The sequence below is a fragment of the Prionailurus bengalensis genome, chromosome D3, assembly GCF_016509475.1.
Source record: "Prionailurus bengalensis isolate Pbe53 chromosome D3, Fcat_Pben_1.1_paternal_pri, whole genome shotgun sequence".
NCBI lineage: Eukaryota > Metazoa > Chordata > Mammalia > Carnivora > Felidae > Prionailurus > Prionailurus bengalensis.
Window position 1 is genome coordinate 14,311,848 of NC_057356.1, and position 17,306 is coordinate 14,329,153.

Sequence of the window (17,306 nt, forward strand, 5' to 3'; positions counted from 1 at the left end):
CGCTAGTATCATCACCGTTTCCATCATTGTTACAAGTTATGCCATCATCTAATGAGCCCCGATAGCTGCCAAAGCTACCCTTTGTGGAGACTCAGTGCTCTAAGCACTCCCCCACCCCGACTGCGCTGGGAAATCTATACTCACTTTGCCCTCACTACCTCCTTGCCAGGTCGAAACAGACACTGGGGGTTCGGTGATTTGCCCGACAATATGTCAGCGACCACTTAGTGGCTATACTCCCCCAAGTCACTTCCACCAGCCGGTAATGAACGATGATGAGTGATTCCTCCTTCCCATCTAGCCGGTATTTTTTCATTCTGAAGAAGATGCGTTATTGGGGATGAGAGCGGCAGCCTGACCCAGTTCGGCCCGAATCAGAGATACCCTACTAGGAGCCAGCAGCACCCAGCTTGTTGGACCAAAACTGGTCCGTGGGTGGAGGGCATCTGATCAGACACCATCTGGGCAACATGGCGTGCCCAAATGAAATGCCGAATAAACGCCACAAGGACGGAGAGGTAAGTCCACTGCTCTCTACTCCTTTGGGAAGTAGATTCACTCCTGAGTCACCATCTTCCACGATGAGCAGCAGGGCTTAATAACTCGTGTTTTGTCCACAGTCAGCCTTAGAGAAAGGTTCCTCTCTAAGCTGGGGCTCCTGCCGTTCCCCTCCCTCCCCCTGCTCGTCACTCCCAAACCAGAAATGGAGGGTAAGCCCCAAGGAGGTGAAGTCCTCCTCGCAGGCCACGGGAGGAAGCTGGGCACTCTGAGGGTCTGGGTCTCGGCCACTCTACAGCCAGATCTGCCTAATGCTGTCCCCAGGCATCACCAGTAGGGGTGACAAGATGGCGGATCACCATCTTCACGGTCATCTTCACCGTGCGGCCACAGACAGAACGGACAGTGACAAGATGCAGCTCTAGGGGCTCCCTCTGCTGGGTTAGAGGGGGGTTGGGCTGGCACTGGGGCCCAAAGGCAGAGAGGTCTTTTCTGAAGTTCACAGAAGGAGGAGAACAGGACTATTACAAGCCCGGGGGAACCAGTGCCTGACCAATGTGTCCTCTCAACCGGCCCAGCCCAGAGTCCCCAAACCAGCATTGTGAGTCAAAAGATTTGCCCAGGAAAAGCTCACTGGGTAAGCCTTAGAAACACAGAGTTTCTAAGCTCTGGAATGGACCCTTACGGAGTCTTTTGTTGTACAACTGGGGAATCTGAGACCCAGACAGAGAGAGGAATTTGCTTTACCAAAGTGCAGGGATACAGGCTTAGGTTGGATCTGGATTCAAAACCTATGACATGGGCAAGACCATTCACCCTTCTGAGCCTCTGTTTCCTTATCTACAGAATGGGAATTATAATGCCTGCCTCAAAGTGTGTGGTGAGCCTTAACCAGGGAGGGACAGAGGTCGCACGAGCACTCGGTGGCATCCTAGAGACTGTGTTTCCTAACCTGGAGACTGTTCCACCGGGCTGCCTGTCTCTGTCATGTGTTAGCATCAGTGGAAATGGGACCGGTCCATGGGATTCCAGCTAATATTTGAGTTACATACTCCTTCTCCTGCTGAGACTCAGATGCTACTTTCTTCCTTTATGGAAGATCAGAGGGTGACCTCTCTGCATACAAGGACCAGGACTGTCCAAACAGGCAACTGTGCTTCTAGGGTCTTGGTGCTAAGGGCTGATTTTAATTAGGGACTTTGCTCATGCCCACAGAGGAGAGAAGTCTGTCTTCTCACGTGGAGACCAGGGCAGGCATGAAAAGTTGGGAGTCATGGGGAATCCTCACAAAACCTTCCAGCAGGAGAGGAGGGATCTAAATGTGCAAGTCTGTGGTTATTTAAGCACGCTGAAGATGTTTCTATTCTGGAAAGAACTCAAGTGCAGAGTTGTGGTCAAACCCCCAGAGATGGCCATGCTAACATCACTTGTGGGATGGCGATGCCCAGAGACAGATGCAACCACCCGGCGTCATGCCAAGGTAAATTCCAAGCACTCTTAGGGCCACAGGGAAGTTGGGGGGTCGGGGGGAGAACTGAAAGGCATTTACCCACAGCCTTCAGATTAACCATCAAGCCAGAGGATGTCAACACTGCCTGGAAAAAGGAGCTAATAAACATCATGATGATAGCTACCACTTATTAAGCACTTACTGTGTGCCAGGCACCGTGCAGATGACCTGACATGCAGCAGCTGATCTAGGGAATCTATTATTATTTCCATTTTACAGACGGAGACACTGAGGCTCAGAAAGGCTCTGCCCTGCTCGAGGTCAGGCACGCTGCTCAAAAGGAAACAGAGCTGGGGCGCCTGGGTGGCTCAGTCGGTTGAGCCTCCGACTTCAGCTCAGGTCACGATCTCGCGGTCCGTGAGTTCGAGCCCCGCATCGGGCTCTGGGCTGATGGCTCAGAGCCTGGAGCCTGCTTCCGATTCTGCGTCTCCCTGTCTCTCTGCCCCTCTCCCGTTCATGCTCTGTCTCTCTCTATCTCAAAAATAAATAAACGTTAAAAAAAAATTAAAAAAAAAAAAGGAAACAGAGCTGGGACTGGCACCCAGGCGCCTCCCTCCAGGGCCTCTCACCCTGTTGCTAGGACACATTTGATACGTCATCACCCCCTTTTCCTCGTCTGAGCTCCCAAGCCACCCTCTGACTGCACACAGGCTCACCCCCATGGAGCATTTACGGTCTCTCTGACCGTGATTTCTCTCGACAAATTAATAAATTGGCCTTCTGGCATTGATATGTGTCATGGGTGCTATTTTAGTTTGCCTGATTCAGGGCCTGCTCCCCCTGGGCACTGAAATAAGCCAGGTTCTGGAACTTCTAACTGACATCCACACGGGCCTCTTCTGGCTCTGGACCCTCAGTGGATTCCTGCGGCGGACGCATGATGCACATGCGCAGACGGTAAACTGAGCTCACCGTTCTGCCCAGGCCCACCATCTAGCGGTGCTACGTTGACTGTGTTACGTCTTGACCTCAAGACACCGTGTTGGAGGTTACGTGTGCCATTTTCCAGGGAGAGAAACAACAGATTGCGTGAAATTCTCACAGGGTCCATAACCCCCCTAAAAAAAGCCCGAAAACCCTTCTGGCAAAGGTAAAGGATAGAACCCCACATTTAGAGAAAGGCCCCCTGCTGAATATCTGGGGGATCCCGGATCAAATCGTGTGTGGTGGTGAAGCGTATCCGCTCTGGAGCGAGAAGGAACCAGGTTCAAACCCTGGCTCCACTACTCAATAGCTGTGTGGCTTTCGCCAAGTTCTTTGAGGCCCCTGAGCCTCAGTTTCCTCATCTGTACAATGGGAATAACTCGTCTGCACCATGGCTTGTCGCGAGAACTAAATGAGGTCAGGCACGTGGGTGATAAGGACGCACAGGCACTCAGTAAACACTGCTGCTCATTTATCAGACCAGCAACACGATCACCCTGTGGTTGTGCTGGGGGCGGGGGGCTTATTTCCCTCACAGTCTGGCAGCCCTCTCCTCCTCCTCAGCTCCCAGCCAATAAAAGTTGATGTCTTGGCTGGAGGACTGGCTGGGCTTTTTTTCCGGGGCTCCCCTCTGACTACATCTGTGCCTGTTCAGCAAAACGGGCCTCCGGGCAGAGAAGATTAAACGCCTTCTGAAACCTCCACCCTTGATCACCAGAAAGTTCCATTTCCACTCCGAGTAATAACCATTTTGTCTCCGGCAGAAATTCGTGGGAGCAGAATGTAAAACACCCCAGGCCATGCTCAGCCTAGTTTGAACCCAAATACGTCTTTGAGATGAAAGGTTATATGTGTTGACCCGAGCGGGAGGAAAAAAAAAAAAATTACAAAATTCAATCATAGATGCCTTATCCACAGTGACCCAAGAGAAATCCTGTGACGGGGCAGCATAGAAGCAGAGAGAAAAAGCTGATGTCTCCTTTAATGCCCTGCATGCTTGCTTCCCTCTGTTATCCCTCCACACCTGCAGACAGAAAGAGTAGGAACAGGGGGACCAATGACAACAGCCAGTCAACCCCCCAAGTGCTGATTATGCCCCTTCCCTTCAAACCATCCCAAGGGGCGTGAACGGTGCAGGTGGGAGGGAGATGAGCCTCGCGTTCCAAGCATCTTACGAGCATCTTCTCAGAACAGGAAACATACACCTGGCAGACAAAAGGGTTGAGCAGCCCCGGCGGGGCGGGCGGGTGACTTACTTGCAGAGAAGTTGGCCTCGGTGTGGACAGGAGGGGTGGAGGGCAGGAAAGGTGCATGTCCCACAAAGAAAGAGCGGAGAGAGCGCTCCGACAGGAGCGGTGAGCGCTGCTGAGATGGAATGTTCTCGCAGCTGCCCACGCTGCTGTGAATCTTGAGGTTCAAGGGCTTGCTTTTCTTCTTGGCTCTGAAAGGGAGACAGAAGCAGACGAGAGGGCAATGTGTCCATCACTGCACACGAACTGAGAGGGGGCGGCCCCCATGTCGTTCAGCTGGTACCAATGTCCACTTCCCGTGTTGACCTGGCCCTGATGCTGTCCTATCCAGACTTCACTGAGCTCCAGTCACCAGCTGGGTGCTGTTTCTCCCCTGTCACCCTTGGCTGGTGCTGTCCGCACTGCCCAGAATACCCTCCCCGTCCCTGCCTGGCTAATCCCCATCTGTCTTCTCTGACTCCGCTCTGGTGTCGTCTCCTCCAGGAAGCCTTCCCTGATACTCCCCTTCCCTTCTTGCCTGGGTCGGGTGTTCCTCTTCCATTCTTCTACGATATTCTGTATGTATCCCTGTGGCTGTACTTGCCTATTTTCACAAATTTGTTCTTTTAGTGTCTGTCTCCCAAGTGAACTGTGGGTCTTTGAGGGCAATGACTCTGTACTGTTTGTTTCTCTGTCCTTGGCAACTAGCACAGAACCTGGCACACAGTAGGTGCTCATTAAAAGCTTATGAAATGACCAATCTGGATTATGACTGGCACTGAGCATGCTGCCTTCTAATTCCTTGAAGGCAGGGACCCTGTCGTTTTCGTTGCTGGATCTCTCAGACCCTGGCTCGGCACCAGCTGAATGGAATGAACCTCTGGGGTTGGTTTGGAAAATTTCCCCCCTTCCCAAGGAGCAGTTTAAGAGGGTGTGATTTGGCACAGCATCCAGAACGAACCACTCTGCCCTCCCCCCACCCCCATCCTTCCCCTTCCCCCCACCCCCCACCACAGCCCCATTCAGGTCGGGCCCAGAGTTGGGCGCCATCTTGTGGCCAAAGTGAACCCTCCTTGCAAATTTTCTCTGTTTGTAGGTGGAGAGCCCAGGAAGGTGCCTTAATTAAAGGCTGGAGGCCTCCCACACACGGGCAGCCTAAAAGTCACCCTCTCCAGGAGGTCTGCTGCTCATCAGCTTTAAGGAATCTAAGTGCGCCTGCAAAGTCTCTCCCTCACTGCGTTGGGCTGGCAGCCCCACTTATTATCTCCCTGGGGGTCTGAAGCAAGGCCCAGGAAAGTACTTCCTGTTACAGCAGCACACGTTAGCTGGCTCTCCCTGCCCGAGAGGGAAACAAGGCATTTCATTCCACAAGAGTCTCCAAGTGGGGGAGATTCACAGAGTAGGCATCTACACCGAGGCAATCTAATTTTGGAGTTAAACTCGGCAAGCTTCGGGATCAGTGAGACCGGGGCTCAGGTCCTGATCGTGACCTCAGGAAAGTGATCTCCTCTCTTTGTGCCTCAGTTTCCCTACCTGGACAATGGGGAAATCAATAGCACCTACCTAAGAAGGATGTCGTGACAATTCTACGAGATGACGTGCTTGGCACAGGGCCCTGCACAGAGCGAGGTTACCTGTTGGAAACCTCACTGTGACCATGTTAAACTGGGTGTCTATATAGCATGGAATTAACCTTGAAGAAGCCAAAAGTTGAAGCCAAGCCGTGTTTTTCACCTGAAACATCCAGCAACTCTGGCTACAGCAGTAGCCCACCGCTACTCTTGGCAGGTGAATAGGATGCAGTCATATCCTCTGGCAAGAGATCCCATCATTAGTTCCAAAACACTGACAGGAGCCTTGAGGCACTGGGCCACCAAATGACAAGCCAGATCCCTTGTATAAGGAGAACCAAGTCTAAGCCCAAGTTTAGCAGTAGTTCAGTGACTGCAGAGAGTCAATTTGCTTTACCAAGTCAGGGCCACAGATGGAGCAGAGAAGGGGTATATATAAATAAATGTTAGTTGGGTAGATGGATGGATAAAAAGGTGGATGGATGGATGGATGAAGAGATGGATAGATGGAAGGAAGGAAGGGATGTAAGAAGGATGGGTGGATGGATGGATGGATGGGTGGATGGATGGGTGGGTGGATGGATGCGTGGATGGATGGATGGATGGATGGATGCGTGGATGGATGGATGGGTGGATGGATGGGTGGGTGGATGGATGGGTGGGTGGATGGATGGATGGATGGATGGATGGATGGGTGGATGGATGGATGGATGGGTGGGTGGATGGATGGATGGATGGATGGGTGGGTGGATGGGTGGATGGATGGATGCGTGGATGGATGGATGGATGCGTGGATGGATGGATGGGTGGATGGATGGGTGGGTGGATGGATGGATGGATGGATGGATGGATGGATGTGTGGATGGATGGATGGATGGATGGATGGATGGATGGATGGATGGATGTGTGGATGGATGGATGGATGGATGGATGGACGGATGGACGGGTGGATGGGTGGATGGATGGATGGATGGATGGATGGATGGATGAATGAACAGGTGGATGGATGAAAAGAACAAAGGCTTATGGATGGATGGAAAGTTGGATGTAATGAAGGAAGAGAGGATGGGAGGATGGAAAGACAGACAGGAGGAAGAGAGGGGAGGAGAAAGAGAACGTGGAGAATGAATGGCTTCTTGATCGAAGTAGGTGGAAGGAAATCACGTATCACTTCCCGCCCACCGAGGAAGCCTTCATGGACAGAATATGGGACTCACCTTTACCATTTGCCCTCATTACCCAGCACACTCAGAGGAGAAAACAGACACAAATGACTGTGTCCAATGACTGTGACTGTGTAAGATTCAGTGCATATTTTGCAGTATATCCTGCAGGTGTAATTAAAAAGAACATCCTCTCCAAGATCTCAGGATATCAGAAACCTATTGCATAAATGTCTTCCCTGGACTCGGGGCCAGTTTGGGGGAAAGCAGCAAAATGGGATGGCACAAAGCATCGGCGAGGGCAGCTCCATCCTTTGGGGCCGTATGAGCCCCGGGTGGACCATGCTGCTGTCTACACAGGCGGGCAAGTCGGAGCTCCCTGACATGGCAGGCTGTCCTGACAGCAGCCCCAGAGCCGGGTGGAGCTGAAGCTGCATGTCTCTTTCAGCTCAGGGGCCATAATCTGTGCTTAGGGAAAATGCACTGGTTTCACCAGGTACCGCAAAGGATTATTCATTCCAGCGCTGGAATCGAGCAAAGTTCTTCTGACCTTCCTGGAGCCTAATTTGCATGGACTATCTAAACGAAAAGGATCCTGAGAAAACTCTACCTCTTCGAATTGGATCATTAGTCTCCATCTGCGGCCACACAGCTCTGGGCCAAGCCACTCTCCTCCCTCAACTCAGCTGCTGCTGCTGTGTCGGAATCAGACCCTCAATCCCACTGCTTTTTGGTTGTTTTTTTATTTTATTTTATTTTTTGTGGTCTTTACTTTTTATTTATATTGAGGCGAAATTCACATCATATATAGTAACCACTTTAAAGTGAGCAATCCGGTGGCATAAAGCACATTCACAATGTTGTGCAACAACCATCCCTATCCAGTTCCAAAATAGTGTCATCGCCCCCAAACAAAACCCGGTACCCACTAAGCAGTTTCTCTCCGCGCCCTGCCCTCCAGCCCACGACAACTACTGACCTGCTTCCTGTCCCTTTAGATTTGTCAATTCAGGGTATTTCGTATAAATGGATTTACACAAGATGTGAACTTCTGCGTCTGGCTTCTTTCACTGAACCTAACGTTTCTGAGATTCATCCATGTGGTAACAATGTATCAAAACTTCATTCCTTTCCATGGTTGAATAATCCCATCCCACTTTTGATTCTTTATAATCTATTCTCCACCCAGGCACCGAAGCGAGGTTTTAAAGAGCCCACATTGTAACATGTCACTCTTCCGTGCCCCCACCCCCACCTCCACCCCCGCCCCCGTGCTTAAAAACTTCCAAAGGTTTCCTTACAAAAAGCTTCAAGAGACCCTCAGGGATCACCCTCTGGACCATCCTGTCAGTGGAGATCCACTTTAGGCATCCCTTCCTTAGAGACACAGTCCTCAACCCTCAGAACTAGTTAGATCTCCAGGTCACATGTGCTCCTAGCCCTAAATGCTTTTCCTTCACACAGTGCATCCTGGTTGGAGTTCTGCTGCTGCTTAGGTGGTTACTGAGTGGATGTGCGTCTCCCCCCCCCCCCCCAGTTTGTGCCCACCAAACACGGGATGGACCTGTCGCCCAGCACCTAACACAAAGCAGGCAACCCACGGTTGCAGAGCTAAGACCAGAAGCCAGGCCTATGGACTCTCACCCAAGCTCACGTGCCTCAACTCGAGCAAAGACAACCTGGCACCTTCTGTCTTGGGAGGATTCTAAAGGAATGCAGCCCAGTTTCGATCTACAAGCCAGGAGCCCTGCGCTGCCAGCCATCTTCTCCATTAACTCCAGCTGTGGGCTCCTTGAGGGCAGAGGCACACCTGATTTCTTGTGCCACCCCTGGCCTAGGTCCGGCAGGCAGCCCTGTACTCCAAAGGCTCTTGATCAGTGCCCACTGGTCAGCCAGTACCTCAGAGCCTTGGCTGCAAAGATCACGGAGGGGGTCCCAAACTGATGATTAGTCTGTCCACTTTTTTTTATTTTTTTTTCCATTGGATATTCTTTCCTGCTTTGTCAAAGATCAGTTGGCCACACGTTTGTGGGTCTAGTTCTGGGGTTTCTATTCTATTCCATTGGTCTATGTGTCTGTTTTTGTGCCAATACCAGGCTGTGTTGATGATGACAGCTTTGTAGTAGAGGCAAAAGTCTGGGATTGTGATGCCTCCTGCTTTGGTCTTCTTCTTCAAAATTACTTTGGTTATTCAGGGCCTTTTGTGGTTCCATATGAATTTTAGAATTGCTTGTTCCAGTTTCGAGAAGAATGCTGGTGCAATTTTGATTGGGATTGCATTGAATGTGTAGATAGCTTTGGGTAGTTTAAATTTTTTTTTTTTAAATATTAGAGGGAGAGAGCACGCAAGCAGGGGAGAGGGGCAGAGAGCGAGGGAGGGAGAATCCCAAGCAGGCTCCACACTCAGCACAGAGCCCGACGCAGGGGCTTGATCCTACAGCTCTGGGATCATGACCTGAGCCGAAATCAAGAGTCGGGCGCCCAACCGACGGAGCCCCCCAGGTGCCTCTGCACTACCTTCTATTCCCAAAGTTTGATGGGTGCCAAGTCAAGCAGAGCTGCTGGCTCCTGTGGTCTCTTTACCCTCACTTCCTCGAATGTGGGGTTGTGTCCGCTTGAACTCGGATGCCTTCATCCAGCTACAAACGTCGGTGTCTCATTAACGGTGTCTGGAGCATCCGGCTCGGCCAGTTGGTAGGAAATGAGCGAGCTGGGGGTGGACAAGCTGCTCGCAAGCATGGCCGGAGGACAGGCACAGCACACATTCTCACACCCCGCTCTGTGCAGCAAAGCACTCGCCCATAACCGTTTTCCCAGAGAGGAAAACAATGCCCGCTGGTCTTACACGGGGCTGCACGAGCTGTCCCTTCTTCCCAGACGGGGCCATTTAAGTCATCTGCAGCTGACATGATCTGATTACCCAAAAATGAGGCCTCCAGGCAAAGACCCTTTTCTTTTTAAAAAAAAAAAAATTTTTTTTTAACCTTTATTTATTTTTGAGACAGAGAGAGACAGAGCATGAATGGGGGAGGGTCAGAGAGAGAGAGGGAGAGACACAGAATCTGAAACAGGCTCTAGGCTCTGAGCTGTCAGCTCAGAGCCTGACTCGGGGCTCAAACTCACAGACTGCGAGATCATGACCTGAGCCGAAGTCGGATGCTTAACCGACTGAGCCACCCAGGTGCCCCAGCAAGACTCTTTTCAAAACCAAATAATAGCACCAAGTTCTTGGGTGGGAAGGGGGCGGGGCGGTGCACAGAGCCCAGGGAAGGAGAGAGTTTGGAAAAGCAAAGGCCTGTAAGTCTAACACCAGGAGAATGTTTGGTAGCATATGCTGTTGACCACAGACTACAACTCTCAATTCTGGCTCGAACACACCCCAAGCATGACATTGATCTACGAGAGCACCCGGTAAAAGGAAGCATGAGTAAGTCAATCAAACACCGTAAGCTGCATTTCCCCAGGTGTGGATGAATATGAAATGCCTTCAGACGAGGCAAGAGTGAAATTTTTGTCTTTCAACAGTTAAAATTTTAAAAATGAACTTGCACATCAACTGCATAATCTCACAGCAATGATTTCCTGGTAGACAGCTTTATGTAAAATGTACTAAGAAGAAAAAGCAGGTGAAACAGAAGGAGAAAGGGGCAGAGAAGAGGGAGAGGAAGAGACATTGATTGGAAAGCATGTGAAGTACATTCCAGAACGGGTCCCGCCAGAATGGCTAAAGAGAGAGTTTGCGGTACCAAAAGTGGGCCAGGATAGAGAGCAACCAGAAGTCCCCTCCCCCCACCGCCCCCCTCCTCCCCCTCCCCCGCCAATTCTGGTAAAACTGTAACGTGGTACAACCATTTTGAAAACCTATCAACTAAAGTGAACATACCCTCTAAGCAAAAGATTTACCCCCTGGGTATGCACCCAACCAAAACGAGTGCCCACGTCCACAAAAGAATGCCCATGGCAACAATATTCATGTGGCCAAACACTGGAAACAGTCTCCGTGTCCATCAATAACAGAAAGGACAAAGTACAGTATGCTCAGACAATTGATCACCGCATGGCAATGAAAAAGAGAAAACTACAGCTTATACTATAACGTGGCTGAATCTCAATGATAGAGTGTCGGGCAAAGAAAACCACCCACAGAAACGCTGGTATTGTATGACTCCATGATGATTCTATTTACATGATGTTCGAGAACAGGCCAAATTAATCAATGCTGGAGAGGCTAGAAGAGTTGACTTTTTAAAATTCTTTAATGTTTATTCATTTATTTTTGAGGCGCGCGGGGGGGGGGGGGGTAGCAGGGGGAGGGGCAGAGAGAGAGAGAAAGACACAGAATCTGAAGCAGGCTCCAGGCTCCAAGCTGTCAGTGCAGACCCCGACGTGGGGCTTGAATCCACAAACCGTGAGATCACGACCTGAGCCAAAGTCAGACACTTAATCGACTGAGCCACCAGGTGCCCTAGAATATGAAGAAACCAGAATCCAAACCAGAATCTTTGCACCTTGCTGGTGGGATTGTCCAGAGGGGCAGCCACTGTGGGAAAAACACCATATGATGCAGCAATTCCACTCCTAGATACAGACTCCGGAGAACCGAAACCAGATGTTCAAACAAAAAACTGTGCACGATGTTTAGAGCACCATCATTCACAAGAGTCAGAAGGCATAAACCACCCAAAAGTCCATCAACAAATGAATGGATAAACATTCAAGTTGTGGTCGACCCATGCGAAGGAAGATGATCCAGTGTTACAAAGTACTGATTCGCGCTACATTGTGGGGAAACCTCAAAAACATTAGCTAGTGCAACACACATGCACACCAAAGGCCACACGTTATGACTCCATGTATATGAAATCTCCAGAAAAGGCAAATCCACAGAGACAGAAAGCAGATTAGTGGTTGTCCAGGGGGCAGGAGGGGGTTAATGGGCTTGGGGTTTCCGCTTGGGGTGACGAGGAAGTTCTAGAGCTGGACGGTGGTGATCCAGCTGAACTGTACAGTTTAAACTGGTTAAAATGGGGTGCCTGGGCGGCTCAGTCGGTTAAGCGTCCGACTTCAGCTCAGGTCATGAACTCGCAGTTCGTGGGTTCGAGCCCCACGTCAGGCTCTATGCTGATAGCTCAGAGCCTGGAGCCTGCTTCAGATTCTGTCTCTCTCTCTCTCTCTCTCTCTCTCTCTCTCTCTCTGCCCCTCCCTTGCTCATGCTCTGTCTCTCTCTCTCTCAAAAAGAAATAAACATTTTTTAAAAAGTTACAAAAAAATAAATAAAATAAACTGGTTAAAATGGTAAATTTTATGCTCTAAGTATTTTCCTACAGTTAGAAAAATGTATAATAGTAATGCAGGACCTAGATCTCTCCCTCTTACTAGCTGTGTGACCTTCAAGAAGTCATTTAACCTCTCTGAACCTCAATGTCCTCACCTGTAAAAATGCATAATAATTCCTCTATTTCACAAGATTGTATGAAGGTCTAATGAAATAACGTACTTGGAGTGTCTGAGAGAGTGTGTGGCACCTGCTAGGTAAATCCTCTTTCCTGCACTGGTCCCTGGCCAAGATGCCTCCTTCCCTCTAGACAGACTGAGGCTCTTTATGGGCAAAGATGATGTGAAAGTCAGGCTCAAAATCAAGAGAAAATGGACAAGCATCCATGAAGAGGACCAAAGAATTCCTCTTTACCCTGGACGTCTTTCCTCAGGGGAAACACACGATGGTCTGTGGACCACACGCACTGAGGAGGGAGGCTGCCCATCACTGGGATTCAGCGATGACCAGATTGAGCAGACATGAAACATTCCTGAAAGAGGGAAAGCTACAACAAGGTTTCCAAAGGCCTTCCTGGGGACACAGTATTTAGGCTGAGAACTGAATGTCAAAAAGAAGCCAGAATGCAAAGATCTTGAGGGAGAGGGGACCAGGCAGTGAGGCAAAGTCGATGCTGGGGAGTCTAAGGCCAGGGCAGGTCAACTCGTTGTGAGCAAGGAGTAGAGAGGCAGAAGGCACAAGCAGGGGCCATGGGGCCAGATCACTGCGATCGGTGGGTGCCACGTGGGTGCTTGCCACTGTAGGGAGGTGGGGGTTATTTGAGAGCAATGGGCACCTGCCAGCAGGTTTTAAGAAGGAAGAGGACAAAACCTAATTCTGTTCTGGGAAGACCACTCCGTCAGTGTGTGGAGAGTTGACTGTGGTGTGGGCAAGAATGGGATTACGGGATCCCGAGGGGAGGCTGTGGCAGTCACCCGGGCAAAAGATGATGACGGCACGGACCGAGGTCTGGGCATCAGAGGGGGAGGAAAGGGAAGCATCTGGAACACAGCTCTTCTGGGACTTGCCAGCCAAGAGTGTGGTGGGGTGAGAGAGAGAGACCTCTGACGTCTCCTAAATCAGTTGTGCCGTGTGAATGCCCGGTCTTAGCTGGACAGTCTCCCGTGTAGAGGAACATTTCCTGGAAGAATTTACAAGGGGGGGTGGGCAGGCTGGTGGAGGGGAGGCAGGCTGATCTGGGGAGTAGGTACTTTGTTACTTTGAGGCTTTGAACTTAGTAGCCATTTGAACTTAGCAACAAGAGTATTCTTTGGTAATAATTAAAAAAACATAACTGTAAAATGGCATACAGTATTTTTGGCTCGAATTTTTCTCTTTGTTTTATTAAAAAAAACTCTAGAAGACAGAGGAACAAACATGGAATAATGTGGTCAAACATTATTTAATATTTCAATGATGTTTCATTATTTTTTCAATAAGTTTTAAATTGAAGATCAAATTTGAGATGGATTTTGTTTCCTAAATGGCTTCTATCAGTCACTTAGTAATTGGTATCTCAGATTTAGCTGACAGATATAAAAATGTGGTTGTTTATAGATTCCTAGAAATTAAACATATATATATGTGTGTGTCATTGTATATATAACATGTATTATATATTACATATTTATAGTACATGGCATATAATACATGTACATAATATACATAATACACTATATCACAGTATGAGCACTACATATACATATGTAAATTTATATATCCGTGTATAATATATAACTTAGTATATATTATATTTATGTGTATAAATTTATATTTGTATATATACCATATAATAGTATAATATATAGTATAGTATAACATACATTTATATATACATTTATATATGTATTATAGTATGTGGTTAAACATGTTATATATACACATACATACCTAAAAACTGTTTTCTTAAAAATAGATACACAGTATTTTATTTTTTTTAATATTTAATTTTGAGAGAGAGAGACAGAACATGAGTGGCAGAGAGAGAGGGAGACACAGAATCCGAAGCAGGGTCCAGGCTCTGAGCTGTCAGCAGAGAGCCCGATGCGGGGCTCGAACTCATAAGCCATGAGATCATGACCTGAGTCGAAGTCGGATGCTTAACCAACTGAGCCACCCAGGTGCCCCATGTCTTTTTTTTTTTTTTAAGGTTAAACCTCGCTCAGTAACAGATCAGTTCTCAATATCAAACAGATCTTCTACCGAGACCTGATTGGGAAAAGAGCGTGCGTGTGCGTGTGTGTGTGTGCGCGTGTGCGTGTGTGTGCGCGCGTGTGTGTGTGTGTGTACACACACACACACTAAGACACCACTTCACTTCTTCAGAGCCAGGACGAGTACAAGAGAGGAAGAAGAAATGAGAGAGGAAAGGAAAGATATTCTAGTGCAGAGGTTGGTGAATTCTTTTCTGTAAAAGGCCTCTGCAAGTCCTACGTTCTCTGTCACAACGCCTCAGTCCTGCCGACGCAGCATGCAGTCAGTCCGAGACCACGTGTGGATGAACGGATGTGGCTTGTTCCAACGAAACTACCTACAGAAATAGGCAGTGGGCTGAATTTGGCCCGCGGGCTCCAGCCCTCTAGCCCTGTTCTAGTAGGGTCTGGACTTACCTGAAAGTCAGGAAAAGTAAAGCAAACCACCCAAAGCAACCCCTGAATCCCATTCCCCATCATGTGGCTCACCCCGAGAGCTGCTAGTCCCACCACCCGGGGTCTTTCCTTTCCTCATCCCGACCTCTCCTGGGTTAGACCAGGTCCTGCCATGGCCCCTCTACGTTTCTTCAAGGTCTGGCCACATTCTGGAGTACACCCTCGTTTTTCTGATGATTCGATGAGCGTGAGTCCCTCCCACCCACGGAGGGATCCTGTGCAACTTGCTCCCTGCGGATCCCCAGAGTCCACGACAGGACCCAGCAAAGAGCAGGAGTTGACTTAAGTAAACGAATGCATGAAAAGTCCGTGTGCTTCCATCGCACCGGCACATGAACGCTGGCGGGCTTCTGGAGGAGGTGAGTTGGGGAGAGGGTGGCCCTCCCATGCATCCGCTTTGCCTCTGTGCTATCGGGGCTAATAAGAGGCGTGTGCTGCCTCCAGTGGCTGAGGCGGGAGTGGGAGTCCACCTGCAGGGAAGGTGAAGCGCCTGTATTAGCCCACCTGGGGCTGTGAATGCCAGTAATCGCAGGACTGCTGATGTCAGCACAAGATGGGTCTGGCTGAGACGCTGGGAGCAGGTAACCTGCCTGGGACATGCTATCTCATCTGGGGTAGGAGCAAGGATAACCTCCCTTTTGCAGTTGAGGTAACCGGTGTTCTCTATCAAGTACCCAGGTCACAACTCCATGAAGGCCTGGGGTGCGAATACAGATTTCACCGACTTCAAAGCCTGTTCCGAATTGCTCTATTAATCCCACTATAACGGCTGACTGCATATATTCCCATCTTACAGGGATGTCTGTGCACGCTTAGGGTTGTTTGGGTGGCTGACTTCAGGGCTCGCTGGCAAGAGCCAGTCTTGGGCTTGCAAACCGGGCGTCCTGCCACAAAGCTGGTCCCACCCAGTTCTTGACCTGCCCGTGGACAATGCTGCCTCTCTGCCCATTATGATGGAATAATCCAGAAGCCGGCAGCCCCCTCTCCAAGTGAATGCCACTGCACAGCCTGGCCCAGCCTCCCCCCAACCCCATCTGAGCTCGCCCAGACAGCCAACCTCAATTCTGCCTTCCAGGCCCGTTGATTTTCCTGCATCCCTGTGATTAGCGACTAATCTTATTTTTTTGTTCCCCAACCCATAAATCAGTTACAGACCCAATATTTACACAGGCCATCATTTCCGACTGAACCAGGGCTCTGACAGCCCTCATTATTAAAAAGGATGACTGATTTTGGGCAGAGATTTCACAAGCATGTGGCTGGATGTTTTCTTTTAGGCTTCCTTCCCCCTCCCGTTGCCTGAAGAAAGACAATTTCCGAGACAAATTGGCAGAGAGGTCTGCTCTTGCTGTCTCCCTGGGGCCAGGGGGACACGGGCAGCTTCCATCAGCCCAGTAAGTGATGACCAACATTGGCTTCTGCCCCCTTTGCTCGGCCTCCCCATGGGCAGGGAGTCGTTTGACTCATAAACATCCCCTAAAATCAGAAACCCTAAAGGAGACTGAGAGGGGAGGGGCCAGGAAGGGTGAATCAGCAGCACCACTACCCTCTGCCCGTAACACCCGCCCTACTGAGTGACCCCGAGGGAGGCCATGTGTTGGGTTGATGACTGGATGAGGAAAGCAGGAGGCTGAGTTCCTGACCTGGCTCTGTTGTTACTTAGCAAGTCACGGGGGGTTTTGATGCTGGTTTCCCCTCTTGGCTAAAGCAAGGATCCTCGGGGCGCCTGGGTGGCTCAGTTGGTTGGGCATCCGGCTTCGGCGCAGGTCATGATCTCACGGTTTGTGGGTTCGAGCCCAACATCGGGCTCTGTGCTGACAGCTAGGAGCCTGGAGCCGGCTTCAGATTCCGTGTCTCCTTTCTCTCTGTTCCTCCCTTACTTGCGCTCTATCTCGGCCTCTCAAAAATGAACAAACATTAAAAAAATAAATAAAACAAGGATTCTCTAATCTAGGTATAATGGTATCTTGGTTCCGATCGTGATAGCTGCCGTTCATTGAGCCCTTACTTTGTACCTGGTCATGTGCTAAGCATTTTCTATGCATTAGCTCCTTTTATGTTTTAAGATGGGGATCATCTCCAGGTGAAGAAACAGAGAGTCAGAAAGGCTAAGCAACTTACCCAAGGTCACACAGCATCTAAAAGGCAGAGCCAGGAGCTGAACTTGGTTCTGTCTGACCCCAATGCTCTGAGTCCTAAAACATACGGCAGCCTCCGTAGGACCTGGATTTGCTTGGGACGCTTCGGCAAGGAAGCATGCTGTCATTTGGATCCTCAACGCCCCAGCCATCTCCATATAAAGTCATCCAGGGTCAGCATCCTAAGCAAATGCAGAATTCACCACTGTCTGCTCAAGTGTTGAGCCAGCAAAGGGCCTTCTCTCTCGGCAAGCTGGAGTCGGCTAGAAATATTTATTCAGGGGAACTGAGTCTTTCGCCACCTACGGAAT

General features: G+C 49.7%; 1 protein-coding gene across 1 annotated transcript in view; it reads right to left on the reverse strand.

The window, feature by feature from the left end:
• The window catches only part of KSR2 (kinase suppressor of ras 2), a 423,945-nt gene that overhangs the window by 169,353 nt on the left and 237,286 nt on the right, over window positions 1-17,306 (reverse strand). The window contains 1 exon segment of the mRNA XM_043557708.1: window positions 4,189-4,373. Coding sequence (XP_043413643.1) covers window positions 4,189-4,373 — 185 coding nt within the window.